Genomic DNA, 22940 nt, shown 5'->3' with positions numbered 1-22940 from the left:
TTTTCTTGGATGGCGAAGACAAGACCACAATGGGACGCCAAGGCTCCTCTGTACACGTCAACATGCTAATTAACCCCTATAGTCAGTTGTCTAATTTGCATACAAAGCAAATCCACTCCTGTTTTTTTTATTTTATGCTATGCACACCATGCAATGATTTTCAATATTTTCCCAAATACAGTGATGAGGATGATTCCAGAAAACACTTCTGTCTGCATATAAAATCATCCTTATGGGGGCTGGGCAGTAGCACAGCGGGTTAAGTGCACGTGGCATGTTAAGGATCCTGGTTCAAGCCCCTGGCTCCCCACCTGCAGGGGGGTCGCTTCACAAGTGGTGAAGCAGGTCTGCAGGTGTCTGTCTTTCTCGCCCCCTCTCTGTCTTCCCCTCCTCTCTCCATTTCTCTCTGTCCTATCAACAACAGCAATAATAATAACAACAACAATGATAAACAGCAATGATAAACAACAATAGCCTCCAGGAGCAGTGGATTCATGGTGCAGGCATTGAGCCCCAGAAATAACCCTGGAGGCAAAAATACATAAATAAAAAAAATAAAATAAAACCATCCTTATATAAACAGGAATCAACCTTCAATTTGAGTTAACTCTAAGAACAATGATTTTACTTTCTGCCCTGAGCACTGCCAGTACTCGTTAAGGTACACAGACTCTGAAGTCAAATACCATACAAATCTATGTAGCTATTTTTTAAAGAATATCTGGTGGAATTAAATTCTCTTCATTTTTCTGGACTAATAATAATGTTCAGATGCTGTCTACCACAAAAAAAAAACTAGTTAATATACAAAAGTAGTTGATGGAACGATTTGAGTGAAAATAGTAACAGAATCCTTGGGTGATCTAGGTATTTGTAGCTCCAGTTTATAACTGAGGAAAGAAAGATACAGAAAAAAATAACTTGCTCAAAAGAGCACAACAATGACATGGCAGAGTCAGGATTTCAGCCCTTAACTCTTACTTCTCGTGTCTACACTTTGGATAAATGAAGTCAGACTTCCTATACTTATTGACCACAACTCTGCTTTTTGTAGTAATAGTTGACATTAACCAGATCTTTTCTGAAGGGTAGGTCTGGGCATTCTTTTAGCTATCAAAGCTTGTCAGGAAAAGTTAGGGGGCAAGTTAGAAATGTGTGTTCAATCTCACAGCAGATCCCCAGTGAACACAAAGAGTCACGTGACATAAAGCTGCACCTTGAAAACTACATATAGGCAGTCACCTCTCACCTTTGAAAGGACGATGCAGTAGTGGCACACCACACCATGAGACTGAGCTAAGAATGCTCAGAATGCTGACTTTCTTGGGCAGATGACCTCAGCAAGGTGTCCCGGAACCCCACCTCCCCCAGAGCCCTGCCCCACTTAGGAAAGATAGAAGCAGGCTGGGGGTATGGAGCGACAACCATGTCCAGCAGAGAAGCAATTACAGAAGCCAGATCTCCCACCTTCTGCACCCCATAAAGATCTTTGGTCTATACTCCCAGAGGGATAAAGAATAGGAAAGCTTCCAATGGAGGGGGTGGTGCAGAACTCTTGTGATGGGAATTGTGTGGAATTGTGCACCTCTTGTCCTACAATCTTCTCGATCATCATTAAATAGCTAATTAAAAAAAATAGTCAGAATCAGTGGCTATAGCAACATAAACAGCACTGAACTGTACACACCAGCAATTATTTAATGATTTATTTTTCCTCCAGGGATATCACTGGGGCTCGGTGCCTGCACTGTGAATACACTGCTCCTAGTGGAGGCCATATTTTTCCTCTTTTTTTTAATTGGTTAGGACACAGAGAAATTGAGAGAGGAGGGGGAAGAGAGAGAGGGGGAGAAAAAGAGAGACACCTGCAGACCTACTTCACCACGTGTGAAGCTTTCCTCCTAAGGTGGGGAGCCAGGGGCTGGAACCTGACCTAATCAGAATACTTTTTTTTTTCTTTTTTTTTTCCCTCCAGAGTTATTGCTGGGCTCGGTGCCTACACCATGAATCCACCACTCCTGGAGGCCATTTTCCCCCACCCCTTTTTGTTGCCCTTATTGTTGTAGCCATGTTGTGGTTATTATTATTGCCATTGTTGATGTTGTTCGTTGTTGGATAGGACAGAGAGAAATGGAGAGAGGAGGGGAAAACAGAGGGGGAGAGAAAGATAGACACCTGCAGACCTGCTTCACTGCCTGTGAAGCGACTCCTCTCCAGGTGGGGAGCCGGGGGCTCGAACCGGGATCCTTACGCAGGTCCCTGCGCTTTGCGCCACATGCGCTTAACCCACTGCGCCACCGCCCGACCCCCTACTCATTTTTAAAGACAGCAGGAGAACTCAAGTCCTGACTAAAGGATATTAATGCAGCATGTTAAAGTCTGTGTCAGGAACCCAGGTTGGCATGCATCTTTTTTAAAATTAATTATCTTTATTTATTAGAGACCGTCAGAAATTGGGAGGGAAGGGGGAGATAAAGGGAGAGAGACAGAACCTGCAACACTACTTCACCACTGGCAAAGCTTTCCCCCAGCAGGTGGGGACTGGGGGCTCAAACTTGGGTCCTTGAGTATTGTACCATGTGCACTCAATCAGGTGTGCCACCACCCGGCCCCAGCATGCATCTTTGTAATAAAAGCATTCTAGAGCCAGTAAATCACTGACTGTCTATGGTGATGGAGTCAAAGCCCAGCATCTCAACACACATTCTTTCTAAAGATCTATGCTTACATACATAGCAGCAAGTTAATAACAATCTGACAAGCTTTGGTAATTCCAAATTAGATATCCAGCATTCTTCAATTATACCATGTATGTACTGTAAGAAATGAAGTTTATGGTTCTATCAGAGGGCTCAGAATTCAGATTCTATTTCCTACAACTTAATCCACCAAATACAACAGATTCAGCAACAGAAATTATGACCAACTTTGAAAATTACAATTGTACAAAATGGTTAAATTTGATATAGTTTTGCCACTATTTTTTTAAGTGCATAGCCTATGTTTTGAAAGTTGTTTTTTTTTTTAAACAAGGGGGAAAGTTTGATATGCACTTAAAGAGATTTGGACTAAAATAAAAACTATCTGCAGAAAGCATTTTAATAATGTTAACTTACTTCTGAGTTCATCTTTAAATAGGGATTATTTTCAGAAGGAGTATTCACACAGAAAAGATCATTTAAGCTGAATCCTTATTTTCAGTGCATCCAAATGAAATAAGGTTTATATAATTAAATCATGTTAAAATCTTGAGCCATATTTTTTATTAGTGGTTTAATATTGGTTTACAATATTGAGCCATATTTTTAAGTTTTCAAACAAAAATCAGTTTTAGAAATGGAAGCTTATTTATTTATCTGAATAGAGACACAGTAAGCAGACAGAAGACAGTGGAAGAAAACAGAGCAACAAAGCTTTCTTCAGTGTGGTGGGAGCTGGGCCGCATGCATACTGTCCATGGGAGTTATTCTTCTAGCCCCCAAAGCTTTTTCTTTCCCTCCTTCCTGCCCTTTCTACCACCCTCCCTTTCTTTTCCTACCAGAGCACTCATCAGATCTAGCATATGGTGGTGCAGGAGACTGTAAATAGAATTTTGAAGCTTCAAGCATGAAAGTCTTTTTGCATAACCCTCATGCTATCTCCCTCCCTGATACCCCAAAGGGTGACTTACAAGCCTCCTAAGCGTGTCTCTTGACCAATACTCTAAGAAGGTTTCGCATGACTGAACTTAATAAGTGGGAACCCATTTGGTGCATTTGTTTCGCACAACATCCTAGCTAAATGGAAACTATATATAAAATTATAACTGGGTGAGAACTACCCAATCACTTTTCCAGTTCTTCTCTCCACTTATAAAGCATCTCATAAATTAGAAGTGCACCACTGAGAGAAGTGAAATGCTACACTGACAAATGGAAGGGGCTCAAGTTCTTTCTTGGCACTTTTCTAGGAACTGAACTACTTTCTTTTTTTTTTTTAATTCTTGTTTTCCCTGTAGCAAAAAAGAGCCACGAAACCCCCGTCACGTTCTGGAACCCCACCCAGTTACTCTTGGAAAGCTCCCATTCCTCAAATCCTACAGAATCCCACTGGATCTAAAGACTATTAAGCCTGAGAACACCATCTTTGCGAGATGGGCAACAGAAATTTGAACTTGATGGTTACTCCTTGCTATTTACTGAGATACTGCAAACATTTAAAAGGGTGACTGCGACCAGGGTGTGGGCTGCTATTTTTTTAAATCTGTTATTTACTTTGCTGTGCAGAAGTTTATGTAGTCCCACAAGTTTTATTTATTTATTTATTTATTTATTTATTTATTTATTTATTTTTACTACACATACTTTTGGTATCATGTCCAAGAAATCATTCTCAGAACTCAAAAGAGAAACTTTTACTAAAGTTATCCACCTTCATTTCTGAAGAGATGCTGAATCAAGTGAAGGCTAGGCCACAGAAAGGGGGTGATTAAGTGCTCATTAAACTTCTCACCTGAAATACTAAAGAAGCATGGAGAAACAGCTCCTTTGACACCATTTTTTAAAAATTTTATGATTACTATTTATTTATTTTTTTTTTTACCAGAGCACTCTTCAGCTCTGACTTATGGTGGTGCAGTGGATTGAACCTGGGGCTTTGGAGCCTCAGGCATGAAAGTCTGTCTGCACAACCATTGTGCTATCTACCCTCCGCCCCGAAATAGCTCCTTTGGATGCCAAGTATTCGACCCAAGTTCAAGCTTGGCCAACTAGCACACTGATGGAACCTTCAGTGTTGTGGTCTCTTTTACATATGTTCTCTTTCTGTCTTGCTGTGTTTATATATATATATATATATATATATATATATATATATATATATATATTTTTTTTTTTTTTTTTTTTTAAGAAAAAAAGGAAAGAGGAGGAGGAGGAGCAGGAGGGGGAGAAGAATGGCTGAGTGGTGGTGCCCTCATTGAATGTAACAATATCATGCACAAAGACCCAGGTTCAAGTCCCTGTCCCCATCTGCAGGATGGAAGCTTCATGATCAGTAAAGCAGTGCTGTAGGTTCCTCTTTGTCTCACTTCCTCCCCCTCTCAATTTCTGTCACAAAGAAAGAGAGAGAAAGAGAGAGAGAGAGAGAGAGAGAAGAAGGAGGAGGAGGAGGAGGAGGAGGAGGAGGAAGAAGAAGAGAAACACTAGGAATTTGAAATGCAACTGATAAAAAAAAAGTTGCCTAAGTTCTATTTTTGAGAATCCCAGGATATCTTAAGAAATAAAGAAAAGAGAGCTACAAATGATAGATTTCAAATCATCTATGAATATTTTCATTTCTTTGGTGAACGAATGCTTTGCTCATAACACTATAAACCAAGGCAAATGTCACTCTCTCTTCCTTCTGGTCCCCATTCCCCATACTCTATCAACTATAATATTTATATTGACACAATAAGACTTGATATTTTTGAAAAAAAAAATCAATACCAGTGAAGGCTGAAAATCAATCATTCGCTCACCAAACACCCAGATCTGAAGTAGTTACACAGGCTTCTTACTAGCCTAAAACTAGGGGAGAATTAGTTTCTGGGGAGAAACTCCAGAAAAGCAAACAAGGACTCACTAGAGATCAGAACTTATTTGAAGTGCCAAAATAATTCAAAGAAAAGAAAATAACACCGTTCAAGATTTTAATCTATGAATGAGACTTCTGAAGTGTGATGGTGAGATCATTTAGATTCTTACTGACCTACACCAAACTATTCTGTTAACTCAGGTTATCTACAGACAAAAGCACAGTTGATTGGTTTATCCTAACTGCTAGCAATTAGGTACTCAGAAATTAGATAAAGCAGAATAAGTTCCCTGGGGCCGGGTGGTGGCACACACAGCCAAGTACTGCATATAGTACTAAGTGCAAACATCTGGGCTAGGGTCTGGGTTTGAGGTCCTGGCTCCCCACCTACAGGAGAGCAGCAAAACAGGTCTGCAGGTTTCTCTCTTTCTCTCTCCTTCTCCGTCTCCTCTTCTTTCTCTATTTCCCTCTGTCCTACCAATAAAATGGGAAAAATGGCTACCAGGAGCAGTGGATTAATACATAGCGCTGGCACTAAGCCCCAGTGATAACCCTGGAGGCAAAAAAAAAAAAGCTTCCTGTTAGCATATGAAGGCTACCAAAGTCTTCTAAAAATGTAAACAAACAAAAAAACACACTGCTTTAAGTCTTCACTGGTTCATAATTACTATTATCAATTTTTGCCTATAAATAATTACCATCACTGTCCTCTGCCTGCTTATAGTTATTGCTGCTGTTTTTCTTGCTTTGAGTAATTTAAAGAGAAAGAACAAAGTCCTTAGAAAAGCAAGGAAAACGGTGGTCAAGATTCAAATGTAACCAAATTATAATGCACGGAGATTTTCCTTCTAAATTGATCACAGGTACTTACCATAAATATATAAATAAGTTAATTAATTAATTATTTTAAAAAATACATGACTATTCTCCCACAGTGATTTATGACTACATTCAAATGCCAGTGTGCACACCAGCCTGGAACAGAGGACCCGCCCAGCCGGTATCCCTTAACATGGCAAATTGTTTGGAACTGCAGGCAAGTAATTAACCTTCTGGCCCAGACCATGAAACCCACCCCACCCAAAAGCAGTTCCTAGAATCTCTTCTATGATTAATGAACAACTGATTGGATGTATGTCACAGACTGTGGACCCCCTTGCAGAATTAACCCTGACTCCCACTGACCCCTGAGAGAAGGGTGAACCCTCCCCCAGGAGAACAGGGCTCCACTCTCCCAGCTGACCCCCGGAGCACCATCCTGGGAGACCTACTGGGTGATAAATGACAGAGCTGCCTGCCAGGCGCAGACTCGAACATTCACCCTCACTCACAAGGATGGCAACACGCAGCGTGTGCAGCTAGCTCCAGTCACCCTGATCCTGCCTGCTATTGATAGCAAGTCTCCTCTCTGTGCCAGACAGGATCTATGTGCTGCTGCTAATGGTTCCAGGATGCTGCAGCTGACACTGGGAACGGAGGGTCAAACACCATGCAGGGAGCACACATACCTCTGAGTCAGTCCAGGGGGAGAGAGAAATAACCATGAAAATAACCACAGCCCCCCTGCCCGTATCAGCAGCTTGAAGGATCCAAGTTCTTTTTTTATTTGCCAGCAGGGTTATCACTGGGGTTGTCACCTGCACTATGCATCCATCTCTCCCTATAGCCACTCCCCCTGCCTTTTTTTTTTTCCTATTTTATTTGATAAGATAGAGAGAAATTGAGAGGGAAGGGAAAAAAGAGAGGGAGAGAGCATGACAGACACCTGCAGACCAGCTTCACCCACCCCTGCAGGTGGGGAGCAGGGGGCTTGAACCTGGATCCTTGCACATGGTGATATGTGCACTTAACATGGTACTCCACCGCCTGGCCCCCTAGGATGCAATTCTTTACAGATGCCTGCCTGCCTGCCTTCCTTCCCAGGCACAAAGACTCTGAAGTGGGTGGATTATCACTTCTGTTCACTTTGCTGTGTAGTGGGGGCCTGACTTACTGCTCAGCAGGGGCTGCTTTTTACATGTAGCCAAAGAGAGGGATACTCTTGTTCTAAAAATTTCTTCATTTTATTTTAATGAGAAAGAGAGAGATGCAGAGAAAAAGACCAGGTCTACCAGTATCTACCATGCTCTCTCCCTCTCTATTTCCTCTCCTCTCTCAATTCAGTTCAGGTTAATGGTGGTGCTGGGGATTGAACCTTAGAGACTCAGGCATGAAAGTCTTTTTCGCATAACCATTATGCTGCCTCCTCCAGCCCTGGATACTCATATTCTTTAGGTGGGGAAACTAGCTTTAAATTAGTTAAGCAACTTATTGAAGTTCAAACAAGGAGGAAATAAAGAACATCAGAGTCTGGAGGCTTGCAATCTGACTCTGGGATCTAACATCTGAGTATGAAGCAGGCATCAGATCACAGTGTTTTAGAGATGGTCGATAGTGTCGTGGTGAAGTCACTTCTGAAGTTGAGCTCTAGCCAGACCGTAGTTAACTAACTACAGGTCCTTCTGGTTTCTCAGTGAATGTCACTGTCCTCAATGGGGTTGATCTAGCTTCAAGGAATATCTATAACCCTATGGTGGGTTCAAAAGTGACAGTCACAGTTGAGTGGTATGTTAAAAAATATGAAATAAAAAACTATGCGTAATGTGATACTTTGGAAAGGGTCTAAGTCTTGGTTGAAATCAGCAAACCCCTGTATTTTGCTGGGCCCAAGTTCAAGTAAAAGGTTTGAATGAGGTTAACTTTTCAAAATTCCTTCCTACTTGAAAAGCCAAAAGCATTCTCCTTTAATGAATCCAGAAAAGCAATGTCAGGTTAGCAAAAGAGCTCACCCAAATAATGCATCTACTTTGCCATGCATGTGATCCGGTTCAAAACCAGCTTCCACTGCACTGGAGGAAGCCTTAAGTGTTGTGCCCCTCCCTCTCCATATATTTCTGTCTCTCTCTGGAAAAAGAAAAAAAATATCCCAGACTGGTGAAGTCCTGGTGACAGTGACAACAAAATTAGCACTATGTCATGTCAACATCTACCACCATGTTTTTATCCTAATCATCTATGAATAATACAGAATCAGAGGATACAAGGTTGAAGAAAAGTGAACATGCTTAATGTTAGTGGGCAAGAGCCAGGCAGTGGTGGACATGGTTAAGTGTACACATTACAGTTCACAAGGACCCAGGTTCAAGCACCTGGTCACAACCAGCAAAGGGAAAGCTTCACAAGTGGTGAAGCAGGGCTGCAGGTGTCTCTCAGTATCTCTCCCTCACTATCTCCCACTCCCATCTCAATTTCTGTCTCTATCCAATAATAAATAAATAAATAATATATAAAGAAGTTACTGGGCAAACAAAACTACTATTTTGTTAAGTTTTACCCTAGTAGCGCCAAACAGGGTAATGGGCATAACAGCTAAACCAAAGAATGAACAGAGAAGAAAGGGGGGGGGGAGCAAAGCCAGGATATACAACTGGCAGGTTAGTTAAGAGTAAAATCAGGGACCAGGCAGTGCAGCACCTGGTTAAGCACACACATTACAGTGTACAAGGATCCAGGTTCAAGCCCCTGGCTCCCACATGCAGGGGGAAAGCTTCGTAAGTAGTGAAGCAGGGCTGCAGATGTCTCTCTCTATATCTGTCTCTTTCTCTATCTTCCCTTCCCTCTGTTTCACTGTCTTCACCTAATAAACAAACATAAATATTGAAAAAGCACAAAATCAGCCAAAAATATGAAAGACTAAATAAGGTTTTAATGTTTTCATAGATCCTATTAACAAATAAATAACATGAGAGACAAAAATTAAGATTCCTCCCCAAACTAACAGACAGGTACAAGTTCTAGAGCTAAATTATGATTGTCTTACAAGAGGACTATTCAGCATAAATCAATAAAATAAAATCTGTTCTAAGAAAATTAATAGGATGGAATCTGCTTCAATGCTACATAAAGCAATTTTGTCACTATTCTCGTGGGAAATGATAAAAGGTGACAACTGGTGAACTGGGAGGAAAAACAAACATAAATCAAAGTCATTTCCCTCTTCATAAAATCCGGTGTCATTTGCTGTTATAAAAAGGGGAGTGAACTTCCCAAATTGTTGACAGTTTGATTACTACAAAAACAAAGTGAAATCAACTCCTTCAACAAAGTGGGGAAAAAGCCATGAAAGGTCCATTATTAAATCCATAAAAATCTCATCACATTGGCAGCCAGGTGGTGGCACACTAGGTTAAGTGCACATTAGTGCAAAGCGCAAGGATCCTGGTTCGAGCCACTGGTTCCCCACCTGCAGGGGGTCACTTCATATACGGTAAAGCAGGTCGACAGGTGTCTATCTTTCTCTCCCCCTCTCTGCCTTCCCTTCCTCTCTCGATTTCTCTCTGTTTTATCCAGCAACAACAGCAGCAGCAACAGCAACAACAATAACAGCAACAACAACAATGGAAAAAAGATGGCTGCCAGAGGCAATGGATTCATAGTGCAGGCACCATGATCACACTGGAGGCAAGAAAAAAAAATCTCATCACATTGCTTTGCAGTGAAGTGTACATTAACCTCACCAGAATGTCCACCTAGACATAAGAAGTATGTTCAACTAACAACCATTGAGAAATAAAAGAGTACACAGCTGGCAGTAGCTGAGGCTTAGGGATAGACAGAGCAGATGTCAGAGCAAGGAAACTGCTCTGTGTAATGTCACAGTGCTAGACACATGCCACTCCACACTGGTCAAACCACAGAATGCAGGAGAGTGAACCCTTTATTCACTTATGGGTGATAATGTGTCAGCACAGGTTCACTAGTTATAACCAAGGCACTGTTTTGACAGGGATGTGAATCATAAGCTTGTGAAGCATCTCCCCTGCAGGTGAGGAGCCCCGAATCCAGCTCCTTGCGCAGGTCCTTGTGCTTAGTACTGTGTGAGCTTAACCAGATGTGCTGCCGCCTGGCCCCTGCCAGAAAAAGAAAAAAAAAAAAAAAAAAAAGGATTCTTCACAGCAACTCTTGTATTTCTAGGACTCACGTTCCCTTGAATCTTTGGCATTTGAAGTAATGGCCATCTGAGCAATTAGGAGCAAGAAATGCCCCAGTTAAATGAGACAAGTTATCCGGCCATTATCATCTCTGGATCCCCATCTTCATTGGTCAAGAATCTCTTTGTTGCTTTTACCTTACTTGTTCCCCCAAAGACACATACCAAATTTGAGCCCAGTCAGTGCTGTGTTGTCTTCCTCTCTCTGTCTCTTTCTTTTTCTTTGGTTTTAGATTTCTTTCTTTCTTTCTTTCTTTCTTTCTTTCTTTCTTTCTTTCTTTCTTTTTGGTTAACTTTATTTATTTATTGGATAAAGACAGTCACAAATTGAGAGGGTAGGGGGTGATAGAGAGGGAGAGAGACAGAGAGACACCTGCAGCACTGCTTCACTACTCGTGAAGCTTCCTCCCTGCAGGTTAGGACCAGGACTCAAACCTGGGTCCTTGTGCACTGTTAACAGGTACACTCAACCAGGTGTAGCACCACCTGGCCCCTCTCTGTCTCTTTCATCTGAAAAAGTCAGCTCAAATGCAATGAAGCCCCAATGATGGCAAAAATAAAATAAAATAAAATAAAATAAAATAAAATAAAATAAAATAAAATAAAATAAAGAAACTAGAAGGTCAGGCAGTAGTAGTCCAGCGGGCTAAGCGCACATGGCATGAAGCGCAAGTACCCGCGTTAAGGATCCCAGGACCCCAGATCCCCACCTGCAGGGGAGTCACTTCACAGGCGGTGAAGCAGGTCTGCAGGTGTCTTTCTCTCCTCCTCTCTGTCTTCCCCTCCTCTCTCCATTTCTCTGTCCTATCCAGCAACAATGACATCAAGAACAACAATAATAACAACCACAACAATGATAAAAACTAGGCAACAAAAAGGAAAATAAATAAATAAAAAAAATATTTTTAGAAATAAATAAACTGAATGCATAAGCAGACCCAGACACATGGAAGCTGCTGAACAGTTTGTGGTTGCCAGGGGAGGAAGCTCAGTGGGCAGACCGCATGACTTGCTTGCATGAAGTCCCAGGTTCAATCCTTGATACTGAATATGCCAGAGTTCAGTTTGTCCCCTCTTACGTCAATAAATATTTTAAGTTAGGGTCCCGGTTGATGATGGTGGGAAAGGTCTGAGGCTGGAAAGCAGAGACAAAATTGCACCCAGGTGCCAACAACTGTATTAATCCCTAGCAAAATGGTTTCTAAAATTCACTTTAATGTAATCTTCTGGTTTGTATTAAAAAGAAATACTGTTAGGTAAGTCTTTAAAAAGAAGAACTTATGTCTCACTGCTGCCTTTTCCTCTACCCACATATAATAACCACAGTGTTGATTTTATGACCTACTTAGGCTGACATCCCTTCACCCACCTGAGCTAGACCTTGTGCTAACATCTGGGGAGAAAATGGTAAAGACAGATACTATTGGCTCAGAAATCAGAAGCTAAGGCTATGTGATCCAGTGACACAGTTCACCACACCCAGGTCAGCCACTGAAAATGTTTTTAGAGTCCTGTAAAATCACCTGGCTATCAAAATTATGAGTATTCTTTCAGGTCTTTCCCAACAACTACCTAGTAAGAAAGAATCCAGACGAAGGTCTATTAAGAATAGAATATTCACCTATTAAAGCACAACCCTCATCCATTGGAAAAAGTGCACAGGAAGCTCTAAGAAATGAAGAGAAAGTGGGGCCAGGCGGTAGGGCACATGGTTAAGCGCATGTAGCACTAAGCACAAGGACTCGCATGAGAATCCAGGTTTGAGCCTCTGGCTCCCCACCTGCAGGGGTGGGGGGGGACACTTCATAAATGGTGAAGCAGGTATTCAAGTGTCTCTCTTTCTCTTTTCTTCTTTTTTCAGTTTCTCTCCATCCTAACCAATAAAACAGAAAAATAGCCACCAGGAACAGTGGATTCAGAGTGCTGGCCCCGAGCCCCAGAGATAACCCTGGAGGCCAAAAAAAAAAAAAAAAAAAGAAAAAAGAAAAGAAGAACAGACAGAAAGCAATCCACAGCAGCACACAGGAGGTCTGACAGCTATACCACCCTTGGATCAGCCAACGAAATGCTAGAACATTCCAGCCACATTCCGTGGGCTTTGAAAAACTGTAAGAGGTCACAACTGATGTGAGTTCCAGGAGGTGCTTTTAAGAGGAGGAAGCCCTTGTTGAACTTGCCGTGAAAAGAGAAACGCTATTCCCCACTCCCTCCACTAGAACGGCAGAGATGGTAAATCACATAGTTCTGCTGCGACTGAATGCCAATCACAACTATTTCCACATTAGACGCTGAGCTCTGTCTGAGAACATACACTTTGTCAACACTGCTCAAGCCTGAAGGTCTGGATTTTCATAATATTTGATGGGTGAGAAGACGGTCCAGATTCATTCTTAACCTGGGAGCTCTGGGGTGACCATGGTGAAGCTTCTAGTTCCGGATGGCTCTGGTTATAACTGACATACCTGTGTGGCTGCGGATGTGGACCCTCAGGGTCCCGCTGCTGGCAAAGTTTTGGCCACAATATGGGCAGATCTTCTCCTTCTCTCCTGTATGCGTCTACATGAAAAGAAGGAAGAAGGCCGAGACAAAATATAAAGAATTAGGCAAAAAAAAAAAAAAAAAGAGAGAGAGAGAGAAAAAAAAGATAAAGTGCTTCTGACACTGGCAAATCCTCCTTTTTTTTTTCCTTCGAGGATTATGTTTCACTAAAATGATTTAATATCACACTGAGATTTAAAGCAATTTATCATGAGAATTCCCACCAGGCTTAGAAAGACCTCAGAATGGTGAATTAGTGCTAATTTGAAAATAATTCTGCAGTTTACTTTTCAAGCTTTTATGGGTCCGCAGTTAAAAAATGATTAAGGTCAAGGAAACCAGTAACTGCTAGCACAACCAGAGACTCAAAACAGGCGACACAGCTGCCACTGCCTGCTGCCAAGAAACCCTCCCCTAGAAGGATTTTTTCCCTATTTTTCTGGGTGTGTTTAACTCTTAAGGACAGAATTCACCTGAATCTGCTTCCTGCATCAGGCTTGTCTGACTGAACGAACGGCTGTTACCACTGAGCAAAAGGGAACAGAAATCTGACTTGACCTTCAAAATTAGCAGGTGCGAAGTGAGTAGCTTCTTTGAAAGAACACCCTTGCCCTCAACCTAGCTTGAATCTGGGAGCAAGGATCATCCAAGTGAGATACAGTAAGATGCTAAGAGTTCAAAGAAAAAAAGGGAGGGGGCGGCTGGGTGGTGGCACGCGTGGCTGAGTGCGTCTGTTACCATGCACAAGGACATGGGTTCAAGCCTCTGGTACCCAGCTGCAGGGGAAAGGCTTCGCGAGTGGTGAAGCAGTGCTGCAGGTGTTTCTTCTGTCTCTCTCCCCTCTATCTCTGCACCCCTCTAGATTGCTGGCTGTCTTTATCAAATAAAGATAATAAAAAAATCAGAATGGGAGTCGGGCTGTAGAGCAGCGGGTTAAGCGCAGGTGGCGCAAAGCACAAGGACCGGCATAAGGATCCCGGTTCGAACCCCGGCTCCCCACCTGCAGGGGAGTCGCTTCACAGGCAGTGAAGCAGGTCTGCAGGTGTCTATCTTTCTCTCCTCCTCTCTGTCTTCCCCTCCTCTCTCCATTTCTCTCTGTCCTATCCAACAACGACAACAACAATAATAACTACAACAATAAAAAAACAACAAGGGCAACAAAAAGGAATAAATAAATAAAATTTTAAAAAAAGAAGAAAAAAAAGAAAAAAAAATCAGAAAAAAAAATTTAAAAAATTTTTAAAGGCCACTCTAAAGAGACAAAGCATTTTCAATTTATCTCACAGGAGAGAAGTTATCCTAACAACAACAAAAAGGCCATTCCAACTTTGGGTTATTAAACCAGATGTCCAAGGACAGATGAGTGGCTAAAAAAGTTGTGGTACAGGGAGTCTGGGTGGTAGCACAGGTGGTATGAAGTGCAATGACTGGCGGAAGAATCCCGGTTCAAGCCTCTGGCTCCCCACCTACAGAGAACTCACTTCACAGGTAGTGATGCAGGTCTGCAGGTGTCTATCTTTCTCTCCTCCTCTCTGTCTTCCCTTCCTCTCTCCATTTCTCTCTGTCCTGTCCAACAACGATGACAACAATAATAACTACAAGAATAAAAAACAACATGGGCAACGAAAGGGAAAATAAATATAAAAAAATTTCAAAAAAGAAAGTTGTGGTACATATACGCAATGGAATACTATTCAGCTGTTAAAAATGTTAAGAATGATGAAGTCATCTGCTTCCCCTCATCTTGGATGAAGCTTGAATAAATCTTGTTAAATGATTTCAAAAGAGAGAGAGAGAGAAAGAGAGAAGGATGGATACATATGGTCTCACTCATATGCAGAACTGAAGGAACAAGGACAGAGAGAAAAAGTAAAGTAAAACTTGGACTGGGTTTGGTGTATTGCCCCAAAGCAAAGGACTCTGGGAAAGGAGTAGGGGCAGTGGTCTTTGGAGTCCTGGTGCCTGATGGTGGAAAAGGACCTAAGCTGGGGGTGAGAGAGTTTTCCAGACATCTATCATAGGGAGATGAGCAACTATAGCTGTGTGTCAACAACTGTACTGTAAGTCATTAAGCCCCAATTAGATGAATTCAACAACAAAGGAAAAAGAGGCTTTTCCAGTAAAAGAGGGGTGAGAACTACTCCTCAAAGTGAATGCTTTTCAAAAGCACATGAAGGTAAAAGAAGAGAGAAGAGGCAGCTGCTGCAGGGCTCTGTATATCCCTTAGCACACTGTAGAATTTCTGCTAATTTCCTTGCTCACCCTAACACGTAGGCAAAGCATTAGCATAGGGGGCAGGGGGGCAGGAACAGAGAGAAGGGAAAACCCCTGCAGCACCAGCACCACACAATGTCTCGTGAACGTCCCCCTACCCAGCAGGCAAGGACCAGGAGGTCGAGCCTGGGTCCTCCTCAGGGTGATGAGTGCTAACAATGTGTGCACTCTACCAGGTGTGTCACCATCCAGCCTCTGCTTATCTCTTAACTTTTAAGACTTCTAAGCTAGGTACTCTAGTCAATATCAGTGTCCCTTGGGAATTTCTCTCTTGTAAATGATTATTTATTTATTTTCATTTTATCTATATATTATTCAGTGGTATGGATAGCAATTGAGAGGAGAGGGGGGTGACAGAGAAGGAGAGAGACGGGGTCGTGTAGTAGAGTACCAGGTTCAGCACACACACACACACACAGTACGAAGTGCAAGGTACTGTGAGAGGATCCCAGTTTGAGCCCCTAGCTCCCCACCTGCAGGAGGATCACCTCACAGGCAGTAAGGCAGGTCTGCAGGTATCTATCTTTCTCCCTGTCTTACCCTCCCTTCTCAATTTCTCTCTGTCCTATACAAAAAAAAAAAAAAAAATAGAAAAGATGGTCTCAGGAGCAGTGGATGATTAGTGCAGGTACCGAGCCCCAGCAGTAACCCTGGAGGCAAAAGAGAGAGAGCGAGGAGAGACAGAGAGACATCTATCTGCAGCCCTGCTCCACCATTTGTGAAGCTTTCCCTCTGCAGGTGGGGACCAGGGGCTTGAACCTGGTTCTTTGCTCATTGCAGTGTGTGAACTTAACCAGGTGGTAACCGCCTGGCCCCTTGTTCATGATTTGCACTGTACTTGGGTTTCAGACAGAGTGCAATCTACACTAGCCAAAGCCACTCTGCAACAGACATCAGTTTGATTCTGCACGTGGCAGGCACATAACCTACCATTTTCACTTACTAGCTCCACTATCAAACAGTTCACACACATTCTTTACACTTCAGAGAGAGCCCTGCTCCCATAGCCTAGATTATTGTGCAGTTTAAAGACAATGATGTGACATCTTAACATAGAGAACAGACCTATATTCTCATTACTTGACAGAAAGGCAAAATATAGCATTTATTTATTTATTTGTCATCACTGGGGTCTCACTGCTCTCAGTCAACAGTTTAAAAATAGAAAGAGGGGAGTCAGGCAGTAGTGCAGCGAGTTAAGTGCATGTGGCGCAAAGCCCAAGGACCGGTGTAAGGATCCCAGTTCGAGCCCCTGGCTCCCCCCCTGCAGGGGAGTCCCTTCACAAGTGGTGAAGGTCTGCAGGTGTCTATCTTTCCCTCCCCATCTGTCTCCCCTCCTCTCTCTATTTCTCTCTGTCCTATCAAACTACGGTGACAACAAAAACAGTAATAACCACAACAGTGATAAAACAGCAAGGGCAACAAAGGGGAAAAAATGGTCTCCAGGAGCAGTGGATTCCTGGTGCAGTCACCGAGTCCTGGCAATAACTTTGGAGGCAAAAAAAAAAAAAAAAAGAGACAGAGCGATGGGGAGAAAAACACTACAGTATTGAAACTTGCCCCTGATGCAGTGGGGGGTAAGGCTTAAACTGAGGTCATGTGCCTGGCAAAGCAGGCACCCTGTCAGGTGAGCTATCACTATCTTGCTGGCCTCAGTTCTTTCTGGATCAGTGTAAGGTTGCTTAGAAACTGCATGTAGAGGCTGGGTGGCGGTGTACCTGGTTAAGCACATATTGCCATGTGGGTTCAAGCCCCAGGTCTCCACCTGCAGGGACAAAGCTTCACAAGCTAGAGAACAGTGCTATAGGTGTCTCTGTCTCTCCCTCCCTCTACCCCTCCCTTCTGAAGGTCTCTCTGCTCAAACAGATTAAATAAAGTCAAAAAGAAATAAGCTGCATATACCTATTATTGAAATACTAGAGGATTCCAACTAGGTAGCCATACATCTATTTGCATTCTCTTTATAAAATGCGCAAGATTTCACTTGCTGCCACATAAGTATTTCAACACATGTATTTCGTTGGTCACACATATGTGTGACCTAAGAATCAAAGTGTTCCTTTGGTGTAATCAAAAATACACAGATGGGACCTGGAGAGGGTTCTCCTGATGGAGCACACTCTTTACCATGTGCAAGGACATGAGCGTAAGTCCCTGGCCATCATAGGGGAACCCCTGCAAAGCTTTATGAGTGATGGAGCAGTGCTATGGGATGTCTTCTTCCCTCTCAACCTCTCCCTGTCTCTCACCTTGTATGGAAAGAGGAGGAGGAGGAGAGAACTGCTGAGAGAGGCAGACTCTTGTAGTTACAACCCCTAGTGATAGCACTGATGGCAAATAAATGTATCAAAATGCTTATCTTAATACAAGGTACAGAATTCTAATTTTAAGACAAGGAATATTAAAATGTCAGAACTATAGGTAAGCACTGATAGAAATCACAAATTCTTGGCACCAATTCTTTCTGTATTAGTGTAAGGTTGCACAAAAACTGTATATAGGGGCTGGGTGGTAGAGCACCTGGTTACCACACACATTGCAGTGTGCAAGGACCCAGGTTCAAGTCCCTGGTCCCCACCTGCAGGGGGAAAGCTTCTCAAACGGTGAATGTCTCTGTCTCTCTCACTCTGTATCTTCCCTTCTTCTCTCAATTTCTGTCTCTATTCAACAATAAATAAAGATTTAAAAAAAAGAGAAATCGCAAAGTCCTTGTCATAGGGAGTAATTACACTGGTAATATGAAACTGATCACCTGTTCATTAAATACACAGGACTATTGTCTAAGTGAGTGATCCATTCAAACTAAGAGAAGTGATCCATTCAAACTAAGCCACTCACCTTCTTGTGGCTCCTAAGGACTGATGGTGTCACAAAAGCCTTGTTGCACAGCTCACACCTGTACTTCTTGTGTCTTTCATGGACCACCTGGATGTGCACACTCAAGGTGTCCTTCCTTTTAAAGGCTGCCTCACAGTGGTGACACCTGAAAGTCCTCTCGCCTTAGGGAGAAATCAAATCAGAGAAACACAGGCTGTCATGGCAGAGCCCAGCTGCCCCTTGACCCCCTGCCATAAACCCAAGTCGGTGTTCCGTCCCCAAAGTCAGCTTTCTAACTTAGGAGCCATCTGTCACGGCCTTAAAGGGGACTTTTCTCCTTGGAAGTCGGTTTCCAATTTGGTAACTCGCCAGTGAGCAGGGCAAAACCTTCTTTGTGTTCTCAGCTTCTTTGACTTGGAAAACACATGGATGGGGTAAACTCATGTTCTAAGGAGGTGAGAAACTGCCTTTTAAACTATGCTTTACAGGAACTATGAAACAACTCAGAAGCAGAGTGCATGCCTTGTTGTGCCAGGCTTGAGTCATAAAGCACATTAAAAAAAAAAAAAGCAATGAGGGTGGAGGTAGATAGCATAATGGTTATGCAAAGAGACTCTCATGCCTGAGGCTTCAAAGTCCAAGGTTCAGTCCCCCACATCATCATAAGCCAGTGTTGAAAGTGTTCTGGTTAAAATAAATAAATCTTTTAAAAAAGAGAGAGATTACATCACTGAATCTCTCTCTTAAAAAAAAGAGCAATTCAAACAGAAAGTCATAAGAGGCAGAGCAGTGCTCTGCTCTCTCTCTCTCTCTCTCTCTCTCTCTCACACACACACACACACACACACACACACACACTTGAAATTTGCTGAAATTTCATAGGAGGGGGAGACTTAAGCAAGGCCTGGTGAGGTATGTACCTTACAAGGTGAGCTACTTCCTGGCCCCATAAATTTTAAATTATGAGATGAGATTGTATATATATGATTTCATATATTCCCCCCCCCCCTTTTATTGGATAGGGCAGAGAGAAATGGAGAGGGGAGGTTGAGAGAGTGAGAGGGAGAAAGAGAGACACCTGCAGGCCTGCTTCACTGCTTGTGAAGTGCCCCCTGCTACAGGTGGGGAGCAAGAGGCTTGAACCTGGATCCTTGTGCATGGTGATATGAGCGCCTAACCGGGGGCACCACTGCAGGCCACTGGTTTTGTGTATTCTTTTGCCTTGAACTTACCATATTTTTACTCCATCTTAAAATCAGGTAGCTAACTAGAACCCTGCAGTATTTAAAAATGTATTTGAAAATCTCTGCTATCACCAAAGTGATTACAACAGGTGAGTCTTCATTTTTGGAGTCAGAAGGCCAACAGAACTTCTAAACACAATTCTTAATACTCAGGAGGTGACGAAGTAGTGAAGCTCTGAGTTTGCAGGCCTGAGGTCCCCAGCTTAATCCCCAGCACAAAAATGGTGTCTGGCTTCTGTCTTTTATGACATAAAAAAAAAATTAGGGAGGCAGGCGGTAGTGCAGCTGGTTAACTGCACAAGGACTTGTGTAAGGTTCCTGGTTTGAGCCCCCAGCCCCACCTGGAGGGGAGTTACTTCAGACAGTTCTTCTAGCATTTGCCCTTCTTCCGTAGCCAATCAACAGCGTCAGGTTGAGCCTGATGTAAAGTTCCGAGACCTCCTTTGAATCTGGAGAGGTGGCAGTCATTGACTATGTGGGTCATAGTCTGTCTGTAGCCGCAGGGGCAATTCGGGTCGTCTCTGGCTCCCCAGCGATGGAACATAGCGGCGCACCGGCCATGGCCTGTTCGATAGCGATTGAGGAGGACCCAATCATAACGTGCTAGGTCAAAGCCGGGTTGACGTTTGCAGTGGTCTGTGATGAGGTGTTTGTTCTCTCACTCTCTCAACCTCCCCTCTCCATTTCTCGCTGCCCTATCCTTTCACTTCAGACAGTGAAGCAGTTCTTCAGGTGTCTGTCTTTCTCTCCCCCTCTCTCTTCCCCTCCTCTCTCAATTTCTCTATGTTCTATTCAACAATAACAATGGAAGCAGCAACAACAACAGAAAAAAGATGGCCAGCAAGAACAGTGGATTTGTAGTGCAGGCACCGAACCCCAGCGATAACCGTGGAGGCAAAACAAAATAAACAAAAACTGAGTTTGAGAGTAGCACCTTCCCTTTAAAAACAACAACAACAACAAAACAGGCAGTTCTCCAGCAAGGCGACAATAAACTATGTGATTCCAAAACTACCTCTGGGTCTCACTAACAGGCTGACTTCCATGGTGTAGAAGTGTAGAACTTAATGCAAAAGTTTTGGCGGGGGGCGGCGGTATACCTGCAGAAAGGAGGGAGATCCCAAAGGCAGCCAGCAAGTAAGGGAAGTAAGGCACTGCTCTCACTCACAAAGGACTGGCTGGCACCCCAGTGCTAGGGAGTCCTCAGAGCATCACTGCTACTCTCTCAGTCTCAATTTCCTTAGTTCCCCTCTGGTGAGGAGGTTCACTTAAAGGTGGACTCTGATCCTTTCCAACTCTCAAAGTCCGTGGACTCAGAAGTTCATGTCAGAGTCTGCATGCTTTCAAGAGTCAGTTCAATTTCCTGAACGGTTCTATTTGAAAAGGATAAAGCGTCTGTTTCCTAACAAGCCTCAGAAATAATTCACCCAACCAGAGGAAGGTTCTGACAGTCAAACTTTAAATAACAGCAAGCAAGGACATCAAAGGAAACGTCTCCTAAAATGATCATTGGCGGCAGGCATAAAGCAAGGAAAGGCGAAAGGCAGAGCACCACAGTCCTTTTATCTCTAAGAGCAGATGACACGGGCCTAGGACTGTAGGCTCCCTTCTGCAATGCCTGCTGTCTCCAAAGTTCTCAGAACAAGGAAGAGGGCGGACTCCTCTTGTTGCCACTGGCTGCAGGGTGAGGGACTTACTGTTATGGATGAGCAGGTGTCTCTGTAAGGAAAATGGAGTCCGGAACAAAGCTTTGCACTCCTCACACTGGAACGGTTTCTCTTCCGAGTGGGTCTGCAGATGGAAGAGACTGAGTCAGGAAGCTCTGGAACCATCCAGCTGTTACAGTAACTGAAGTCTGGACTCATTATGGGGAGAAAGGGAAGATGAGTAGGTGACCTTCTCCCATCAATAATCATCAACACGTTAAACATACCATGCTCACTGGAGAAAGATGACTCTGCTTTTAAACTATGAATCTGAGAGGGAGCAGATAGCAATCCCCATCACCTGCAGTTGCTAACAGGAACACAGCATGTCTCAGAATCTACTTTGAAGAGTGAAATGATATGTTTTCTTTTTGTTGTCCCTGGGGCTTTACTGCTCTGGGTCAACTTTTTCAGACAGATCAAGAGAAACAGAGACAGAGAGAGACACTATGCCAGAGAGAGAGAGAAAGAGAGAGAGAGAGCATGAACGCCTTCCCCAGTGCAGAGGGGGCTAGGGCTCAAACATGGTTTGTGAACATCACTGAGCAAGTACCCTCAACCTCACTGAACAGCTTCAAATGATTTTAATTGAACTGGAACATTTGCTTTTGCATAACAATTAGACCCGGGTAATATCTCTTAAGCATTTCATAACATTACACACTTTCCATGATTATTTCTTTTAGGTCTAAGGACAGTTTGGTTAAGTGAATGCTATTCTGGCTCCCATTTTGTAAATAAGAAAGCTGAGATTCCAAAGGTTTCAGGAACTTGCCAACAGTCAAACAGAGATGCAGCAAAGCACTATGAAACACATAAACAAAAACATACAGGCTGGGTGGTAGCACGTGGGATTAAGCATGCATAGTGCAAAGCACAAGGACCAGCGTAAGGAGCCCAGTTCAAGCCCCAGGCTCCCCACCTGCAGGGGGTGGGGGGTTGCCTCACAAGTGATGAAGCAGGTCTGCAGGTGTCTTTTTCTCTTCCCCTCTCTTTCTTCCCCTCTTCTCTCGACTTCTGTCTATCCTATCCAACAGCAAAGACAGCAATAACAAGAACAATAATAACAGTAACAACAATGGGAAAAAGATGGCCTCCAAGTGCAGTGGATTCATAGCCGATAAACCTGGAGGCAAAAAGAAAAGGGGAAGGGAAGGGAAGGGGGAAGGAAGGGAAAGGGAGCCCTGGGGGTAAGAGGAGCAGCACCTGGCAGCTCCATGGATGGTGCTGTGGTGCTGTGTATTGCCTGCCTCCCACCCCCTCACTTTACCTAAGTATCTTTAAGAGAATGGAAAAGCTGTTTCGGGGGTGGGGGGGGAGTCAGGATAAGCGTACATAGTACAAAAGCTCAAGATCCCGGTTCAAGCCCCCAGCTCCCCACCCGCAGTTGGGTCGCTTCACAGGTGGTAAAGCAGGTCTTCAGGTGTCTATCTTTTTTTCATCTTTCTCTCCCCCTCTCTGTCTTCCCCTTCCCTCTCCATTTCTCTCTGTTCTATCCAATAAAACTTTTTTTTTTTTTTAAAAGGGCTTCAGAGATGCCGGTATCTCACATGAGCAAGGCCCTAGCATTAAAAACATTATTTTAAAAGATAAAATTTGATAGATGTTAGGGAGGAAAATCAAGTAGGGAAAGGGGTCAACACATGTTTCAGACAATGGGAGAGCAATTTCATTATTTCTTTGTTTTTCTAAGCAAAAATGTCTCTTAATTTTTCCGACAACCCAAGATTGTTATTTATTTATTTATTTATTTACTTATTTTTAAATCATTGCTTACTC

The 22940-nt window shown here is 43.1% G+C and overlaps 1 protein-coding gene across 8 annotated transcripts in view; it reads right to left on the bottom strand.

The window, feature by feature from the left end:
• Positions 1–22940, bottom strand: part of PRDM5 (PR/SET domain 5) — a 181940-nt gene that overhangs the window by 46665 nt on the left and 112335 nt on the right. For 7 of the 8 annotated variants that reach the window (XM_060186090.1, XM_060186089.1, XM_060186092.1 and 4 more), the window contains 3 exons: positions 21153–21246; positions 18233–18393; positions 13045–13138 (listed from right to left, as the gene is read on the bottom strand). In XM_060186090.1, the coding sequence (XP_060042073.1) occupies positions 13045–13138; positions 18233–18393; positions 21153–21246 (349 nt within the window). The remainder of the gene's footprint in view (positions 1–13044; positions 13139–18232; positions 18394–21152; positions 21247–22940) is intronic. The other variant, XM_060186091.1, reaches the window with a different exon arrangement.

This window comes from Erinaceus europaeus, chromosome 2 (genome assembly GCF_950295315.1).
Source record: "Erinaceus europaeus chromosome 2, mEriEur2.1, whole genome shotgun sequence".
Classification (NCBI taxonomy): Eukaryota; Metazoa; Chordata; class Mammalia; order Eulipotyphla; family Erinaceidae; genus Erinaceus; species Erinaceus europaeus.
The sequence above is the reverse complement of the archived record's forward strand: the minus strand, read 5'-3'. Positions and strand labels throughout refer to the sequence as shown.